Source organism: Falco biarmicus, chromosome 5, assembly GCF_023638135.1.
Source record: "Falco biarmicus isolate bFalBia1 chromosome 5, bFalBia1.pri, whole genome shotgun sequence".
Lineage (NCBI taxonomy): Eukaryota > Metazoa > Chordata > Aves > Falconiformes > Falconidae > Falco > Falco biarmicus.
Genome location: NC_079292.1, coordinates 16331255 through 16351871, shown reverse-complemented (window position 1 = coordinate 16351871; position 20617 = coordinate 16331255). Strand labels below are relative to the sequence as shown.

Genomic DNA, 20617 nt, shown 5'->3' with positions numbered 1-20617 from the left:
CCTGTTTCACCTGTTGAAGAAGCTTTTGGTGAAAATCCTGGCTTAAGACTCAGACTTTTTTAGATGAGACTAGATGGCAGCCACAGGGCTGGGACGCAGTTAATTCTCAGGGAGAAAAATAGTGGAGGTACAACAGGGCTGTTGAGAGAAAGGATAATCTTCTGAGGATTAAGATGATGAAAGCTGTCCAGAAGAGCTGGAGACTATCCCTGCTTCTGCCACAGAATTCTTCTGTGATGTTACTAGGCAAGATGCTTACAACTTTTTATAGATGAGCAGCGACTCAGTACATCTCCTTCTGAGGCCTCATTTGCGGAACTGCTGCAACCAAAATCCATAGGAGCTCTGCTTTGAGAAAAGAGGGCCCAGCTGCCTTTTCACTGTTCTGTCCAGAATACACCATCCTTTTATCTCATAGAGACGTGATATTTTCTAATACTCTGAAGCACACATGTAATTGTGGTAAGAAGCATCAGAATGCCTCTTGAGCTTGTTTTTGTATATTCTGAAGAAATTTGTGATAGCAAAGAGTAAGACTAGAGGATTCAAAGCTCTAGAGAGGGACACAACTGGAGTGACTCAGGTGCTCCAAAAACCAGACAGCTAGTACCACTTTCCCATTTTTGATGCGCTAAACTGAAGGACTACTGGGTATCACTTAAGAGTCCATGTGAAATCTTTTTGGTGCTGGAGGCCAGGCAGGATATCCTAGGACAACCAAACCAGCCACTGCCTGGACACAGGCAACCTTGTCTTCTTTCCCACACTCTTTTACTCAGCTTGTCAGCAGAATCCTAGTTTCTTCCCCTGCTTCTGGCCTTTTTCTTTCATGCCCAGTCTGGCTTCCACATTTCCCTACCCCAGCCTGATTCCCTTTCACTGGCTTCTCCTCCAGTCTCAGTTATTTCGGCCTCCTCAGCTCCCTTGGCCGATTTCTCCTGCAGAGCACCTCATTTCTCCTCTTCTGGCTCCTTCCCAGGTCTGTATCTCTTCCTCCTGCCAGACCAATTCCAGGTTTCATCTTCCTTGTGTGCACATTCACAGGCCCGCTACCCCTAAACCTCCCATTTGGCCCAGCTGTTAGCATGTAAGCTAGCATATATCCTTAGCAGTTCTCAGTCTCTGGCTTCTCTCATGTATGCTCATGCACTCAGTCTTTCCACTCCCCTCTGTCCCATCTCTTGAGACCTCAGGTGCACACTTCATATAAAAGACAGGCTTTCTGCTGTGGTTCCTTTGTGGTACACTGATGTCCCTGAAGCAGCTCGAATGTTGCTGATGACTGATACGTATTCCTCCTTTTCTGAGGAGCTGACAACGTTGCCGCTTCACCCTTGGGAAGGCCACCTTCCCCACTACCTCCTCTCTTTCTGATCTCTCGGGACTTCTTGCCCAGCCCTCACTCCGACTTCCATCCCTAAATTGTCTCTGGCCACTTCAGGCCAGAGCCTTTTAAGTCTGGCTTGTATTGTCTTAATCTCCATCCCCTGTGGCCCCTTAGAGGACAGGGAAGGCAGGCATCCCGCACCAAGCCCTGGGGTCCAGCTGGCCTCATCCTGGAGGAAACAGGACCGAGCACTGAAGGGGAAGGCCACGACTCCTCCTGCTGCTGGAGGCTGGAAGGAGTGCAGTCCCTCTGGAAGGAGTGCAGTCCCTCTCCGAAGGTGGTGTATGAGCAGTCCGGTCACGCGCAGCAGCTGCAGCAGGAGCATGCTGAGGCAGTGGAGCATGCAGGGGCACCCCTGTCAGTGTTGCACGCACCACACTGGGTGGGAATGGCCAGGAATTTCAGCTGTACTTTGCACACTCGAACCCACCTCCCTAAGAAAGTGAGGCAAGCTTGAGTACATGGGGTCCACGCCACCCCCGCCGCCTGTGTCTGAGCGAGCCTGCGCCATGCGTGCCACCCCACTGCCCCCGCAGAGGGGAGCGCTCCCGCATGCAGGGCAGTTGCGGCAAGGCTATGCTCTGAGGCGGCTCCCTCCTGCTCTCACCCCTCGGCAGCAGCTCCTGAAGCTCTGACTGTCCCCAGAAATGGCGCGGGGGCCTGGAAACCCGTTGGCAGGTGCTGCCCCTTCCTAGCCCCTCTGTGGCAAACTCGGGGAGGGCCGGCGTGCCGGCCCTGCTGAGCTGCGCCTGGTTTTTGGCAGTCATGGGGCAGAAACGAAACTTCGAAACGGATTAAAGATCCTTAAGAGCGCCGGGAGTAATTTCCACGCGACCCTCCATCCTCCCGGGACTGGCGAGCACCGGTACGCACCGCCGGGCGGCCCCTGCCTGCACCGGGCGGCCCCTGCCGGCCTCGGGCGGCCCCCTGCCTGCACCGAGCGGCCCCTGCCTGCACCGGGCGGCCCCTGCCTGCACCGGGCGGCCCCCTGCCGGCCCCGGGCGGCCCCCTGCCTGCACCGAGCGGCCCCTGCCTGCACCGGGCGGCCCCCTGCCTGCACCGGGCGGCCCCCTGCCTGCACCGAGCGGCCCCCTGCCTGCACCGAGCGGCCCCTGCCTGCACCGGGCGGCCCCCTGCCTGCACCGGGCGGCCCCCTGCCGGCCCCGGGCGGCCCCCTGCCCCCAGCCTCCCCGCGCTCCGGCTGCGAGCACGTCCCGGCAGGGGACAGCTCCCCGGGCGCTCTGTGTATGCGCCATCAATTACCGCTATTAACTCAGGCCCGGCGCAGAGGTCAGTGACTGCGAACGCAAGCGTAGCTGGCATAGGAATGATTATTACCAGCTGCTAATTGCTCATTAATATACGCTAACCGCTGCTGCATGCCAACATGCTCAGCACACCCAGCGCCCAGCCAAAGTCGCTCGACCGGAGCGCAGCTGCTCGTCGCCACCTCACCCACTCGCACCGAGAGCCGCCACCGCGGCCCCGCGGCTGCTCTGTGCTCACAGCGGGGTCTTCCCCGCAGCTGCCACCCCACCTCCTGAGGTGAGGAGCTGCCCCCGATGATTCCTGCGCCCCCAGGCTCCAGGCTTTGCCCCCGCGGAGGTTTGCTTCAAGCGGGAGACAAGCACCTCGGGCTGCACCGGTGGCAGGGCCGGAGGCCGCTGCTGTCCCCAACCCAGGGGGCTCGGCAGGGAGAGCCCCCCGCTGCAGACTGACGGGTGTTCTGTGAAGGAAGGGGCAAACCCCACACACGGGTTTTCAACTTTAAAACCCGCTGCCAGAACGTGCCTCCCCGGACACGCAGCATGCGCGGCGCCGGGAGCCGCTCAGCCGGGCAGCCGCTGCCCCGCCCGGGAGCGGCGCCCCAGGAGCCCGACGCCGGCGGCGCTGAGGGGAGGCCGCGGCGCCCCCGCCGCCCACAGGGCTCGCCTTTCCCGCCGCCCGCCCGGCGACAGGGCGCCAGCGGCCCCGCCGCCGCCTCTCCTCAGGCACGGCGCTCCGGCGACCCCCCAGCCCCCCGCTGGCGGGCGGCGGTTGCGCAGGGCGGCGGGGCGCCCCCGGCCCCGCGGCGGGCCCCGTGGCGGGCGGCGGCTGGCGCCCGGCGCGGCGGGGAGCCGCGGGCGGCGGCGGGAGGGCGGGCTGCGGGGCGGGCGGTGCGCGGCGGCCGGCAGCGCTGCGCCCCGATAGGCGGCGGCGGGCCGTGTTGGTGCTGCCGCCGCGGCTGCTGCTGCTGGCGCCGAGCCGCTGAAGCCCGGCGGAGGGGCTCGCCGGCTCTCGCACGCAGCGGCGGCGGCGGAGCGCGTCGCGTCGAGCGGAGCGAGCGGGGAGGAGGAGGCGAAGGAGGAGGAGGAGGAGGAGAGGAGGAGGAGGAAGGGGAGGGGGGATCTTCTCGGCGAGGATGCCCGGAGCGGCTGCAGGGACGGCGGCGACAGGAGCAGGCTCGTCAGGAGCGGCAGCAGCGGGGATGCTCCCGGCTCAGGAGGCGGCCAAGATCTACCACACCAACTACGTGCGGAACTCGCGGGCCATCGGCGTGCTCTGGGCCATCTTCACCATCTGCTTTGCCATCGTCAACGTGGTGTGCTTCATCCAGCCCTACTGGATCGGGGACGGCGTGGACACGCCGCAGGCGGGCTACTTCGGGCTCTTCCACTACTGCATCGGCAACGGCTTCAGCCGGGAACTCACCTGCCGGGGCAGCTTCACAGACTTCTCCAGTCTGCCCTCGGGAGCCTTCAAAGCTGCTTCCTTCTTCATCGGGCTCTCGATGATGCTCATCATCGCCTGCATCGTCTGCTTCATCCTCTTCTTCTTCTGCAACACAGCCACCGTCTACAAGATCTGTGCCTGGATGCAGCTGACCTCGGGTGAGTGAGGGGCAGCGGCCCCGGCTCGGGGGGGGTGTCTCCGCGCCGCCCTGCGCTGCCCGGCCCTGCCCGGCGCCGCCGGGGGCACGGGCGGCTCTGGAGAAACTTGCGGCGGCGGCGGGGCCGGGAGCGGGTGGCGGGGCAGCGGCGGGGGCTGGCGGGGCGGCGGGGCCGGCACCGGCAGCGCTGCGGCGCGGTGCCGGGGGCCGCCTGGGGCCGCCCCACCGCCCGGGTGGGCACCGGCCGCGGGCCCAGGTCAGGCGCAGCCTCCGCCCCTCGGCACCGCCCCGGGGAGCGGGGGTGCCCGGAGAAATTGTCCGGCTTCGGGCCGGGAACCGACCCGTGAGCATCAGGCAGCTGCGGGCAGGGCTGGCGGGCAGTGGCAGCCCCAGGCTGTCCTCCGGCGCTTAGTCTGTCGCTAAAGGTCGGGAGAAAATGGCAGTGGGGGCCGTGGGGGACGCTTCGAGGGCGCGGCGGTGGGTGAATTTAACTCAGCGCCTGTTGAAGGTTAGTCCTGAGCCCGGGTGGCCCCCTGGTCCAGGCAGAGCCCGCTCCAGTTCAGCGGGAGGGGATGGCGAGGGCTTTTGCTGGCCAACTGGAAGGGCAGCCGAGGTCATTGGGTGTTACATGCGTGAGTTTTGGTTGGGGTCCGTTCCGCCTGTGCAAGGTGTATTCTTCTCTGTACGTTAGGAGTGTAAGAAAGAATTCCTTTTGGTTGCTGGTTTTGCCTCCGAAGGTCTTCTGACTTTCCCCATCACATCCAGTGTCTCCCTGGGGAAAGCGCATGATAAGGAGGGAGAACACCAGGACATCCCTTTCTGCATTCCCAACACAGCTTCCCCTCTGAGTTAGTAGAGAACGGGTGATTTGTGTGCAGCTGGGAGGCAGAGGAGGAGAAGAGAATGGTCTGTAGACTTGAGATAGTAACAAAATCAATTTTAGCAAGATAGTAAAGATTAATTCTTCAATAATTTGAAAAAAAAAAAGTCTAAAATCAAAGCATACCTTCTTGCTTGTCCTCCTGATAAAACCCTGAAATTGAGAAGTTTTGTCTTTGCAGGAATAAGCTGTTAGGGAAACTGAGCAAAATATCTCCAAAATGGGCTCACAATCACTTTTGAATTGACCTATATTCATTTCAGTTTCCGAGCAATAATTCTTCTGAGTTGTTTGCTGAGCAGCTTCAGCATTATTCAATTTGCCACCTAGTCCATGAGGCTTAGTGGAAATTTCTGGTTTGGATTAAACAGCTTTAACCATTTCTCTCTGTGATGCTGGTTTTATGTGTTGTTATATATATATATTTATGCTGTTTCCATCACTCATGTTTATGGTTTCTTTCTTTATCACTTGGGGATTGATCTGCAGTCATTTGAGGTTGGTAGATTTTCTCTCAATTCCAGTCAGGCTAGGTTTGGGCTCATTATCTCTGCAATGGGAATCCTCTTTGATGCTGGTGGCTACTTTGTTCAGTAACATGCATTCTGGTATGATCTTATTAATTGTACACAGTCATGTCACTTGGCTCCAGGCAGAGCAAACTGTTTCATCTTTGCACCACTGACGTCTCCTCTGCTCGGTTAAGGACTTTTGCTTTCAGCTGTCTCCTCTCCTTATGGCTCCGCTGGTAAAAGGTGGCATGAATATTCACTGGTTTGGTGCATCCTCAGCCTGTTTTGTTCATGCCCAGTATGCAGTAGGACAGCACAGTTTCCAAATCCCTTACATTTTCCAGCACCAGAGATAATGGTGTTTTATTTATATGGTTCCACTGCTTCATACCAAGAAGATAGTGCAAGGTATATAAAAATGAATCTGATTCCTTTACTGCATTTCTGCACAGGTGAATAATGATTAATAATAAAAACGTTTAGAAACCACTGCATGCAGCTGATCTGTGGGAGCCCTACCAGTCTATAGCATGCTGCATATGTGCAGGTATGACACCGAAGATACGTTTTCAGGCAATTAACACAGAATTTTTGTCATCTCCAAAGCTGGTAGATGCACTGTTGGCATTAACATTCAACATCAGGAGTTTTATGTCAGCAGTAGAATCACTTTTCAGACTGCTTACCTCCAAAATTAAAATAATAGGGGAATACATGTATAGCCAAGTGGTTATTGGCCATCTTTCCTGGTTTGTATGTAAATGCCCTGGAAGAGCTAGAACAATGTTGGGTGTTGAAAGAACCTGAATTTGTTGTTTTGCTGAAAGTTGTACCTTAATTCAGCATTTCCCTGACTGTTAATTACCTCAAAAAAGTTTCCTCAAAGGGAGAGGAAACTACCAGAAAATCCGTATCGGTTTGGGTTACACCCTTTGAAGAAGAAAGCATCGGTGGTGGGACAGAAGGAAACCTTAGAAAAAATTGTGCAGGACAAGAGAGTTATAATGAGTTCTGCTAGGTTTTCTATGAGCTATATGACCTACTTTTGTTATTATTCTACTGTTTTGAGAGGATAAGTAATAGGCAATAATAAGCTTAAGGTGCTTATCTCACAGATAATAATATAGTAATGTCATCTACATATGTGTGTAGTTCTTTGTAGTACAGGAATAAAATTGAACTTGAAGTAGTGAAATAAGCAAGTGTGTTAGTATAACTTTGATTTTGCTTGCTATTATGTACCTTAGTAGTATTAGCATTCATCACAGTTCATATAATACTTAAAATTTAATTTAAATCTTCTAAGAAGCATTTTTTTTTTGACCTGGGATCATGCTTGATTTAGGATTGCAGATGAACGCTTAGGAGCTAATTTCTTTAAAAGAAAAAGATTTTGTTCACATTCTGTCCTGCATGAGTCATTATAAATTGTCAGCATGATATAGCTCTTGTTTTGAAGAGATGTTTTTTAAACAGGGAAAAAATAAACAATATCTTGGACATACACGTTTTCAGGCCTCCTTGCTGTCTAATCATGTCTATGACATGATCAAGCAGAAAAATCCTAGGAAAAAAGCAGTTTCCTATGTGTACGTGAGGACAACATTAGACTCCCTTACGATTTTGCCATGACTTAGACTGCTTTTTCTGTTTCACGTGCATAATGCAGTCAGGGTACACTTGATATCTTGAGAGCCAGTGTTGGCAGCCTTGTTCTCCAGCCTCTAGTCTCCCCTTCTGCAGTTTCAAAATCATGTACAAACACTTGCACGTACACTTACCAAATCTGAGCAGCTGCATGAACACACTTAGTGAAAGTTAGAAATGAGGTATTATTGTTCTTTATTACCCTGCATCTAAAGTTTGCAAGAAACCTTACAAAGACATTTCTTGAGATTTATTCCTTTGTAAGTTAAATAAATTAAATGCTTCAGTTCTGTTATTGTGATTTTTTTCATTATTAGACATGTCATTACTTTTGTCTTTGCTAGGATGTTGCAAGTTACAGGAAAGAAAAGTAAAGTAAGCAAAAGAAAGGCATAGAAGCATCCCGTGGACAAGTAGGATGAAACCAATGTACATATTTTTCAGGACACGGCTAAGCCCATGCCACAGTAAGAGGACAGTTGAACAAAACGACATAAAACCTCTGTACTTTGTCAAACCACAGGCCCAGTGATCTCCAACAGTGGTCTGTCACATAAGCCCACAGAAGCATCAAAGCTTTGAAAGCTCATTTTGCCTTCACTACTCTCTGTCCTCCAGCACTTGTGTTCAGGGATTTGCTAAGATAAGTCTTGGCATTTAAAAGCTCTTGCTGGAATTAATTTCTTTTTCATTACTTTGGTCACTTTTTGAACCTGTGTAAACTTACAGTGTTTACAGTGCTCCAAAGCAAGGAGTTCCACAGCTTAATACGTCTTATGTGAAGATTCAGTAGTGGGTTTTTATGTTTTAAACCTTGTACCTGCCCATTTAATTTGATCCCCCAGCTCATGTTTTGGAAGAGGCTGTGAGCAGGGTGTTCCCAGACACCTTCCCTGTGCTGGTCCTTGAATACACCTTTGCTGTATTCCCTGCTACCTGTTTTTGAGACTTGATGAATCTTTGTCTTCTTAGTCATTCCTTGGTTGTTAGGTTGTACCAGGCCTGTGGTCATCCCTGCTGCCCTGCCCGCAGCCGTTTCCAGCCTGCTGTATCCTTTCAGAGGCGATGGGATGAGAACTTCATTCAAGACAGGCAAACCAGCCATTTATACAATGGCATAATAATAATCTCTCTTTCATTCTTTGTTCCTTTCCTAGTAATTTTTAATACTCACTTTTTCACTGTTAGTGAACGGTGAGCTGATTTTTTTATGGAACTACCTATTACAACCCCAAGATCTTAGTCCTGAAGTGGTAATAGTCACCTTGGAGTACATTACTGTGCAGTTAGGTATTTTCCCCTCAAGGAAATGACTTTGTATTTATTTATCTACATTGACTTTAATTTGCCTTTTTATTGCCTAGTCGCTCAGTTTTGTAAAGTCTTTCTTCATAGTCTTCCCTTATCTTAGCTACCCTGAATGAACATCAGCAGCAAACTTTGTCATCTCACCATTTACCTTGTTTTCCAGTTCATTTATAAATAAGCGAGCAGCTCCCAGGTTCCAGCACAGATCCCTGCAGGACTCCACCGTTGACCTCTCTCCGCCTGGGAAATTGTCAGTATTCTCCTACCATCTGTTTCTAATTATTTATCCTTGCAAGGACATTTATTTTTATCCTCTGGGAGTTTAGTTTTTTTAAGACTTATGAATGACAGATTTATCAAATGTCTTTTGGAAGTCCAAGTGGGCTTTGTTAATGAAAATTTCCACAGATCGCATTATTTTCTACTTCTTTGGAGAGCTCTGGTAGTTTTGTAAAAAATTACTTAAAATAGGTGTGTTGGTCCTACCTTACTCCCTTTTGTCACACAAATATGCCATGTTTGTGCATGTGCCAACATAACTCTGTTGTTGCTGATGTACATGGTGCAGATATCAGTCTTTCTGTGGTTCCCCAGGTTTTACCTGGACCTGTTTGAAACCAGTTTTTAAAACTGGTTCCATATTACTCAATTGCCAGTTCTTTGGAGAGGTTATTACATGCCACAGTTAAAAATTCATTTAAAACAGGGAATTGTTTCAGAATGAGAAGGTGGAATTCCTCATTGCAGCTGTGTTGTTTGACTTGAAATCAGTCTGCAGGACCAGGTGACTTTTATGTAAGTCTTAAATGCCTTGACCTTGATGCTCTCAGAGCCTTTGTTACTGCTGTTTGTCAGATCTTGGTATAGGGGTAAATTCCAGAAGGCTGGATGAAAAACCAGTCTTGCACCAGTGTTTGAGCAGGATGTCTGGTGGGGTCAGGCAAGGCGCTTGCCTGTAGCCTCAGTGTCTTTAAAAATCAGTTGGGAGAATAATATACATTTATAGCTGCTGAACTTTGGAGGTGGTACAAAAATTATTTGTTTAATAAATTATAGTTATTTGTTTAATAAATTACAGTAAGGATAGCTAATTCCATAGACAGATTTGGATGTCATAATAACCTAGGCTTGCTTCAACAGCCTGTATTGTAATACATCAAATGCAGCGTAAGGCTTCTGGGGATCAAAATGTAGGAGACATCCTACTGATGGGAGAATTACCGAAGTTACGTGTTATGGAAAACAGTTATTTAGAAGAGAAATTAGAGGCTGTCGTAGATGTGTGTCTGCGTGTGAGCTCTCACTGCAGTGCTGCACTTAAGAAGTCCGATGTGGCCCCTAAATGTGTGCGCAAACAATGGGACTGCTGTTACCACAGTGGTTCCCATGCCCACTCTGTCCAGGACAAACATCTGTCAAGACTCCCTTTCAAGTATAAAGGAGATAGGATTTCAGGACTGGTTTAAATAAATGAAAGAAGAAGACCTAAAAGGATGAATTTTCTTGCTATTCAAAAGAAGATTAGAATTTGACAGATTATGGTATATCAGGACCTACAGGGGGAGATTTCAAGTCATGCTGTGCTCCTTAACTTGACAGATGCTATGTCTGGAAGCTGAAGTTACACAAACTTGCATGAGCCATGAGGTATATACATTTTTAACCTGTTAAATTTAATTTGTTAATTATCTTTACAGTGATTGCTTCTTCACTTGAAGCCTTTACATAAGATTGGCTGCCTCTTTCTAAGAGGCATGGCCTAACTCACCAGAAGCAAAGGACCTTAACCAATGCGGCTGCCAGCTTTTGTTCCCAACATGTACCTCAGCTGTAAAGCGAGAGGCACATGGGAGGCCAAAGGGAGAGGAGGGCAAATCCAGGAACATCAACCAGAATTTTGAACTGCATTTCAGCATTGATGCTGACTTTAATAAGAATGTTAACAACCCCCACCCCACCCGCAGGGTGAGGTAACTGAGGTTATTTAGTGGTCTGTGAGCAATAATGGGAGCTGGACCTTTGGTGGAGAAAATTCTGAAAAATTAGGGATGCTGAGGGCTCTGACCATGATAAAATGAGGATTGCCTCTGCGTCTTGGTGAAATGGGGTGCTGGAGTTGGGCAGGTGGGCAGGGAGCAGGGAAAGAGCTGAGTGCTCTCCTTGCTAACAAATAGACTGTCTCATCAAGCCTATAAGGACATTTCCTAAATTGAGTGGGCCCTGGTGCATGTGCTTCTTTTTCCTAGTGGAGAAATCATGCTGCCAGTATGATTTTCTGTCCGTTCAGCTCCAGAGGAAAGTTTCCCATCAGGCTTAATAGAGGTTCCCAGGGTTCCTCATCCTTAGGGTGGGAGTGCCCCATGGTAGCCTGCACTCTGCTACTGTCATGCTGGCTGTGATGCGTACTGGAAGTGCCCGTGTTCTAATGTGAGTTGGAAGGTTAGCTGGGTAGGTTGGAAAGATGAAGAACTGGAAGTTTTGTTATTTTATTTGAAGTAAACATTTTGATGTATTTCATGCTTTGGCTATAAAAATGAAGGTTAAAGGTGTGTCCTGTGAACAGTGGAAATGAAGGAAATGTGCCTCAGTGTCCCCTCCGAAAGTAATTTCTTCCCCAAAATACCCTGTGCCCACAGTATTAAAAGTTCTTTCCTGCATCCCGTCATCCCTTGCCTTCAGTAGCTAAATTGTCTGACTCCTCACACGCTCTTCATCTGTGTAGTTGACAAGGACACAGCATGTGTTAGAGCTGGCAGAAAGCTGTTTGTGTGTTGATTTGATGTCCTCAAGCTGCCACCTAGATTTGTTAAAGGATAAACTATCCCTGTCTTTCCACTAGTGGGAATTAGGAATACTTTCTGCTCTGCCCAGGAGCCAGCTTTTTCACAAAACTTGCAGAATTTTAGTATCTTGGAGGCTTGTAGCATCAGTCAAATTTGTTTGAAGTTGGTCATCAGGCTTAAAGTCACACAGCTGCATCAGTCTTGATACCAGAGGGAACCTGGCTAAAATGTATCACGTAAGAAGTGTATATCATTTATTTGTATGAGTGATTTGAGATTTTGATAGCAAAACTTGTTTTTGAAGGATAAAGGTGTGTTGGGAATAAAGAAGTTATATTTTCTTTTGTTTTAGAGTGTAATAAAGATTTCAGCATCTTATAACTCTGACAATTGCCTTTTATGAACATCCTGGGGGCTGTGGCCCACTGTTTGAAAAACACTAAGATAACAGAATAGTAAGATATAAAAGGAAATATATGAAGTTATTTAGGCAATTTGAGGCCAAATTCCAGTTCACTGAAAAAAAGATGTATGGGAGTTGAGAAGGAAGCTGAGAGGGAATTCAGAAGAGGGGTATATCACCTATAGAAATGTGGGGCGCTGAGAACTTGAATACCATTGGGAAAGAGAAATGGGGGTGAGCTTTTGGAAAGCAGCTGATGTTGGCACAGTTCTGCTTTCTTGCACCTGAAGGGGCATCACTGGCATAGATATGTCTGCTGCTGAGTTCTTTCAAAAATTCCTTCTAAAAGTTTAATGAAGAAAATGGCTATATGGGAAAATGAAGCCAGAAGAGGAGAAACATATGGATATTAGTGGCAGTAGAAGGCATGGTATAAAAGGAAGGATAGGTTTCAAACACTAAGGTTATTCTACCTTTTTTGAGAAGTGAACCTTTTGAGCAGTGTGTCATAAACAGCATTAGCTTTGATCTTGCAAACATGAAGAGAGCAAACATATCAGAACAGAAAATCTATGGTGTGATCAGGCAGTGTGGACTCAATATTTGAAACTAACAAGATCCAGCTGTGAGGAATGGCAGGGTCACAGTAGTGAGGCATCACAAAGGAAAAAATAAAAACATTTTTGCTCAGAAATGGTGAAATGGAAAAAAGACATGAGCAAGCGAAGAGCCTGAAAAGTCTGCAGAATTTGATAACATCAGTTGCTATCAGCATTGTTAAAAAATGCAGTGGCAGCATGACAGAGTGAATAGCTAGAATATGCATTACTGTGTGGAACAGTGTGCAAATCCCAATTACTAAGAGAGAATTACAGCTGGAATCTTTAAGAAGGGGAATATAATAGACTTCAAGATCTATCTGTTCTAAGGAAGATATTATCTGTCTTCATGTTGGCATTCAGAGATAGTGCAGACTTGAAAAAAGCTGGCCTTAGAATGAGTAGGTCATACGTACCAGGGGAAAAGGTTGCTTTATTTTCTCCTTGAGAAGCCAGATGCAAATTTATGAATTTCATTGATTTTAAAAGGTAGCTGATGGCCTCTGTGGAGAGCCACTTTGACACAAGCACATCATGTGCTATTTCAGAGAATATTTCAGAGAATTATTCAATCAAGTAATTGAGAGTGCATCAGAAGGAGAGAGCTACCGAATAAATGGTTTAAAATAAATTATTACAAACAGTTGATGAGTTGTCACACATTCTACTTTCCTTATTTTTCTGATTGTCTTTCAGAAAGGAAAAGTTTATAGAGAAGAAAGCTAGACATGTTGTACTTGCAGGGTCAAAGACAAACATTCTGAGTTTAGAGGTTTAGAAAATGCTACTTGTGAAACCTTTGGAGGTTCTTGTGTTTACTGCTCTAAGTCAAAAGTCATGCACCTTACTTATAGAAGTTCATTGAATAAGGTGAGACACCTTGTGCGATGAACATGGCCAGAATGTGTCTTGCAGTGCTGTGCTAGACTGCACCTCCGCAACCTCTCCCTACAGTACTTTGTTGTGATGGACTTTGTGTGCAGCAGAAGTGTGAATGAAATCGGACATGGTCTCTTAAGATCAGGGAAGATTTATGCAGGGAGGGGAGGAGGGTGGGCTAGAAGCAGTGTGTTTACCTCCTATCTGACCTCCTGCCTCTTTCTCTGCAGTAACAGGCTTCTGGAGTGGCTGTAGAAAAGCCAGTGTTCCTCAGTTCTATGTAACATAAAGTCTCTTTAGGAGAAGGTTGTTTTGCAACAGCCCAGATGCCAGCATGTAAGCGTGAAACACCTACATAAATGATCCCATCCTTCTTGGAGATTAAGTCTTCAAAGTTAGGCTCAGACATTTCCGTATCAAGTCATCTCCTCAGCTTCCCAGTGCCCAACAGAGGGAAGCAGTGGCTGGGCCTGTATCTGCAAAGTAAGCATGTCCAGAACCACCCTCTGGTGCACAGTCAGCTGGAACGCTGGCCAGTGTCCATACTATTACATTTTTTTACCTTCTCAAACTGGGTCACCGGACTCACACTGCCTATGGGGAACCATTCCTGGCATGTCCTGACTTGCAGACTGTGCCCTGGCAATATTTTGGAAGATTGTTAGTTGGAACAGACTGAAAACACTCCCGTGACACATGCTGTGGGACAATTCTAACAATTTAATAGCGTAGACAGTTGCGTTTCAATGCCTGGGAGTGCTCCCTGGCGCTACTTAATTTATCCGTGTAAACATAACCACTACGTAGCAAAGCCTCAAAATGAGGAGCTCAAGAAGTACCCGTGCAGGAATGTGAATGTGACATGGGATTTAGTCCTTTAATTTAAACCAATTTATAACTGCAATTCAGTGCCATAGCGTTCAGTTGTGATTTTCTTTGTTTAAATTAACCATAAAAAACCCTGTGGATGAGAAATTGGCATGAAGTGTAGTTAGCTTTGAAACTAGGCTTAGTAATGACCTTGAAAAAGAAAAAGGTTTGTAACCTTTGGCAAGAGGAAGAAACGATCAGAAATGTAGAACAAGCCACAAAAAAGTTTTTCACCTAGACATGGGAAAATGTTGTCCACGCATCTAAATGAGTCTTCTCTCAGATGTGGACTGCATGTTTCAAAATCAAATTTCCCCCAGGTACCTTCAGCTTGTCTAATACGTTTTTGAACACTATAAAACTGTTACGCATTGAGTCTTTACCGGAGAGACATTCAGTGTGGCTTCATAAAGAGTTAATTCAATGTTTTAAGATTAATTCCATGAGAGAAATATTAAGACTTCCCATGAAAATAAAACTAGTCATCCTTGTAGCTTTATATTCCTCTAAAGAAAGTTAATTATTACTTGGTTTCTGTGTCTTACTATTTAGCCTTCCTATTACTGGTGAAGTTATATTAGAACATCAGTAAAATAAAAAGGTTTAAAGTGCAATTCATGGTCATTATACTAGAAAAATATGGTCCAGAATAGTCCAAACATGCTGATGGGTTACCAGCAACAATTGCTTGCATTTAGTTGATGTCAGGCATTTGTATTTGAATGGATACATTAGGTAGTGTGGCATCAGCTGGTTCACCAACAGCCATTCCCAAGCTGATGCTTCACTCTTTGCCAACCTGGAGGAGCAAGGTGATAGTGGTGGCATGGACTCACTGGTGCAGAGCATAAGTCCATGCAGCTGAGGATGGGTAATGGGTGAAGAGAGGGCCTAAGTACATCTGTTCACCAAAGGATGACAACGGGATGTCAATGTAATGTGGCTGTGAAGAGGGCATATGTGATCTTGGCACATATTTCATGAACTATTTCTAGCTGATTTAGGGCAATGTTGACATTGTTATGTAATACACAGTGATAATTCATGTAGAATTCTGGACACTGATGTCTAATCCTGACTGAGACGGCAGTAGCTGCAAAAAAGGAAAACCAGGTGATGTTTCTTGCAAGGAGAAAACTAGGAAGGCTTGGTTACTTTAATGTAGAAAGAGGAAGTTTGATAAGATGTCCATGACTGCTGTCTGAAAATGCATGGAAGGCTGAAAAACAAGAGGAAGGGAAAAGAATTGTTTAAGCCCGTGCTTTTCACTTCTATTTGATTTGATTCCCAGACTTTTTCCAAAGATGATGCTACATGCCCTGTTGCATTGTTAGAGCAAAGTACAACCTGTTAGGCCTACTTTGCGTCATGACACTTTAAAAATCTCAGAAGTGGTTTATGAATACCTCCTGAGTCCATGGCCCATCGAATGAAAAGTAATGACTTTAAACTTGTGGGTAACAGTGGCACAAGAACAGACGAGTATTGTCTGGATACAAATCACTTCAGCCTGGAAATTAAAAGAAGGATTCTAACTATTAAAGCAGTAAGGTTCTGTAACAACTTTCTAAAGGGAGTAGATTTGGTAAAATACTGAGCTGTACATTGGAAACAGATTGAGTGCCTGAAAGAGATTACAGAATGCAGTGTTTGTAACAGCATGCCTTGTTCCCTTCTCATTTCTCAGAACATCTAGGTGAATGCTCTTTTCTATTCTACTCCCATTTGTTCTGTTTTTTAAAACATTATCACTCCTATTCTTGGTGCCTTCTAGGATTAAAAATAGACAGTGACCAAAATATGTAGATCAGTCAAGTGGGGCTCCATTCTGCCATTCCATTTGGCATTCTGACCAAACAAACAAGCAAGGTTTGGTCCTTAAATTCCCAGCAAAACTGTAAAAGTGTCAACAACAGCTGCTGTGGTTAATGTGCTTCACATTTTCCCTTTGCAGTCAACATTTTCATGTGACTTGGATATTTAATTTCCTTTTAGAAAATTTAAGTTATGTCAGCTAAATACTGATGTTTAAAAGTGAGAGTGGTTGAAAAATGAATCTTTAAAATATTCTAAAAGACCAAGGTTTCAGGAAAAACAGTTTACAAATTGTCAGTTCTATGACTAATGTGAGATCTAGTTTTGCTAAGGATGTTTCCCTGATAATTTGTTGCTTGTTATCTCTCCATGCACCTAATTATTTTGTGATGCCATGCTGCTACGTAAAGAACCTTTCTAAACAGCTAAGAAACATATAAAATCTCTTCCTCTTGTTGATATGCTACTGGATGCTGCATTTTTTGTGTGAATAACTTTATGTCAAATGCATTGGATATTGTAGAAAGAAAAGGCTCAACAAGTGGTCCTTGCTCATGCACACTGGGATGCGGAGCAGCACTGAGTTCCGTGTTCTGTCCATGCTGCCGCCTTTCCTGCCTCCTGTGGCAGTTTGAGAGGGAGAGAGAGGAGGGAGCACTTTGGCAACGGGATAAACAAGTGTTCAGTGCATCAAACAACTGTATGTAAGGCACACCCTGAACTTCAAATGAAACACTTTTGATCTTGCACTTCTCTATGAAAGCTATCTCATGCAGTATGCATACTTAAAAATGCCTGTTTGGGATTTCACACCCTCAGGGACACATCTGCAGATACAAGTATCTGGGTTTACATGTAGCCTTACTGAATTCAGTGAGTGTCTATGTCAACCTAAGATGGTATATTTAATAGCTGAGTGTTAAACATATAGCACAACATTTCATTTAGTTTTAATTGTGTGGTATTCTGGAGGAATTGTGCTGAGGCAAAAGTAAGGTTGTCTGGGAAGTGGTAACTGCATTTTTGTCTCTTCCCAAGGCACGTAATTTTTTTATTCCCTGGGGCTGCTTTTTCCCAAATCAAGTCTGAACCAAATGCAAAGCACACTTCTACAGACAGCTCTATTTTACTATAAACTACATCAGGCAATGGGTAAGCATAGATACAACAGCGGAGTTGTGCCAGAGAACATGCAGTGAAACACCTGGCTACACACGTCTGGCTTAGACTGCGGTAGGATGGTGTCACCATCGGCCCTGGCAGAACTCACCTGGCCCTGGCAAGGCCAGGCAAGTGTTTCTGCAGTGAATCCATGAGTGTTCGTCTTAGTGATAACTTACAAATACAGGCCTATTCTGTGCACTAATGACCTGCATAAAGGAGGAACTAAAGCGAGGGACTTCAAGGACTGATAAAGGAAACACTTGCTGCAGAGAAGGTTGTCTGACTGGAAGGTTGCCACACCATGTAAAGTCAGCAGAATTCACAGTAACTAGAACAAATGTAACAGTGGCAGGGGGAGATTGCGATTGCCAACTCAATTCAGGACTAGAAGACACCCACACCTGCCCCCCGACAGGTGAATTGAAAATACATTGTAACTTTAAATCAAAGGAAGAGATATATAGACCACTAGAAAACTATAGTGTATAACCAATTACCAATAATATCTTTCAGGTAGAGTTTGGAAAATACGTATGTATAACTAGACTGTATAGATATTATTCTTCGTCTGAGTTTTGAGCTAGCTTTGTGGAATGCCACCTAGCTGCCAACTTTGCACAGACTTGTAATAAAAGAAATACCTCAACACTGTGTGTATTGGCTTGCATACCTGCGTAAAGATCCCACTTTTTGGACATTAGGTTATTATGTCAGTCTGTGGAGGCCAGGCCATCAAGCAGTTGCCTACATCCAGGTGTCTGTGCTTAAAGTGCCTCAAAGATCCTGTCTGACCTGTGACTGCTTTTCCAGGAGGATACAGGCCTTCCAGAGGTTCTCCATCATCCACACACAGATGTCTCATGAGTGGTAGAAGAGCTCAAGTGGTATTAGGCACCAACATGATGGCAAGCGAATCAAACCCTAGCTTCTACTCTTAAGTTGCCTTAACTTAAAACTTAAACCACTTTCATTTAGGTTTCTCAGTCTGGAGATTAATCCGACCCTCTGTGGCTATGAAGCCATCCTGGTCTCAGGCACCTAATTAGCCCTGGATATGAGCTGTTCTGAACAGAGCCACCATGCCTGCATGGCATGGCTGTTCTGTCATCTGGTTAAGCATTCAGAGATCCTGGAGTTGACCAAGTGCCTATGCAGCCAGCTAAAACTGCCTGCTTTGGCCAGTGGTCTGCAAGAGGATCATCCATGGGACTAACTGTATAAGTGTTTTAGTTCTGGTTAGGAGTGCATTTTTAAAGTTGATCTTCTGGTTGCCCAGCTTACTACACTTTGATTCACTTGGTGGAACAGTCTTGGGATGTGCAAACTGGGTTTCTTTCTAAATAAACTGAACCAGATGTCATCCAGGAGTACACCTGATGCACTTCTACCACTGATGTGTGTGCCTTCCACCAGACCAGCCTAGGGCTCGTCCAGAGTGAAACCTCTGGAACGCACACATTGTGGATATTAGGTCCTAAGAACTGTTTCACTTTTTAGGTCCACTTTGTTGCAATACATAACTTGCTGATGTAGATACAGGCTATGCTTCCATCCATTGGATTATAAAGTTGAGTATAGGAATGATTAAACAAGTATTTTGTTTTAAATTAGCCATGTAATGTCATAGTTCCTTCTTAGTAGGCTTTTGCCTGGGATTAAAATAAAGCTGCAGTGTCATAAATGAATCAGAAATATGATAAAGGAATTTGAATTACCTGATGCTGAAGATTAGTGGCTAGTGTATGAAGAGCTGCAAAATAGGTATTGACAGTTGCTAAACAAAGCTATTGTTATTTATTGCTTCCATTTATCATAGCACTAAAAGTCAGGTTCTAATCATTTAAAGTAAATACCTCAGTTCTGCTGAGCTTCAGTCATCCCTGTCAGAGAGGAATAAATGCAGGAAGTAATGTGTACCTAACATAATTTTCTGAAAAACTACATAATTTTAGTAGTGTAAAATGAAATTGCATTAGTATTTTTTATGTAGGTTCTGCAGTGCCTTAGTTTTTGATGCTGTATCCTCAACAGACATTGTGATAAGTCATTAATTTGTATGTGGATTTAGCCAGTTGAGAATAGGAGCAAGGAAGGTCATTGTAAATGAATGCACATTCTTTTGTTCTGTAAAATAGTGTATTTAAATTGTGATTTCTCAAGCTCTTCTAGAGTACATTATGGTCCTATTGTGCTGATCTAGAATCTGTTAGCATCAGTGAAAAGATGCTGCCCATTGGTTTCAACAGAATCCATCAGCTGAGCAAAGAATTTAAGCACATGCTTTGATGGGTTGGAAGCATGTTTTAAATGCTTGGCTTAATTGAAATCCAGAAAAAATACTCACCCATCTGGGTATCAATCAAATATTTCCTGTATATCCTTTTTCATTATTTATACAAACACATACATTATAATAAATAATGGAGTAGCAGATCCATACCAGAAAACTAAAGGGTTAACTTCTAAGGACCATTCAGCAATCCTGATGTGGTACTGAGCAGTCTTACTCTTGCAAATAATCCCACTGTGTCTATGCCATTCAGTATTAGAGGAGCTATTAATTCTTATATTATACCCAGTTAAGTCTTTTAAAGAGAAATAGCTATATGGTCATTTGGTTCATAACGTACTGCTAACATGGAGCCACATTTGGATTCCGTGACAGACAGCAAGGTGGGAGTTAGTAGATACTATATTACTGCAGTGCTTAGTGAAAGTTAGCGTGAATGAAGTGATTTCATTAGCTTATAGTTAGTGTACCACAATGTGATGTGCTGTAAAAATGTGTAAGCACATGCTGTATAAAAAGGTCTACAGCAAGAATTGTCCTAGCAGCAGATTAGAGAGGGAGGTGTAAACCTAAGTATAATACCACTTTTTGTAAAGTACAGTGTACTGTAAGTATGGGGTTAGTGCAGTGTGAGTCAGTCTCCCGAAGGAGGGAATAGTAGGATCCAGTTGTTGTCTGTCAGTGTAATCAAAGACCATAGGAGTGAAAGTAAAGTGCTTGTGCAATTAAGATTATGAAGATAAACTGCTATCTAAGTAACTAGACAGGTGGCTGTCAGTAATGCGCTTATATTTCTTACCCACCTAAATAATTTAAATAATAATAGCTTCCAGACTTCACAGTTATCCAAAACAATGTGAAACCTTACATTCAGGTTACTGCTTTCTATCTGTCCCTCTCTCCTTCCATCCCTTTCCGCTGCGTTTTGTGTTCCCACAGAATTATGTCCCTACTGAGACTGCAAGCCCCCTGGAGCAGGGACTGGATTTGATTTGATGTTTGAACAGAGCCCAACATAAGCTGAATCCTGATTGTGGCCTCCAGCCTTGACTGCCGTGCATATTGCAGTAAAAATAATAATTATGGTTTGAATTTTGTTTGAGTGGTGTGAGTAGCATGAGCAGATGAGCTACCCAATTTGCAACAACTCTGTACTGAACAGAACCTGCTGTGCAACCTTGGGTAAGTCATTTCACCTTTCTGAGTTTTCC

The 20617-nt window shown here is 45.7% G+C and overlaps 1 protein-coding gene across 2 annotated transcripts in view; it reads left to right on the top strand.

Moving 5' to 3' along the window:
- Positions 1-3524: 3524 nt before the first annotated feature.
- Positions 3525-20617, top strand: part of LHFPL3 (LHFPL tetraspan subfamily member 3) — a 252144-nt gene continuing 235051 nt past the window's right edge. For both annotated transcript variants that reach the window (XM_056339537.1, XM_056339538.1), the window contains exon 1: positions 3525-4257. In XM_056339537.1, the coding sequence (XP_056195512.1) occupies positions 3789-4257 (469 nt within the window). In that variant the 5' untranslated portion in view covers positions 3525-3788. The remainder of the gene's footprint in view (positions 4258-20617) is intronic.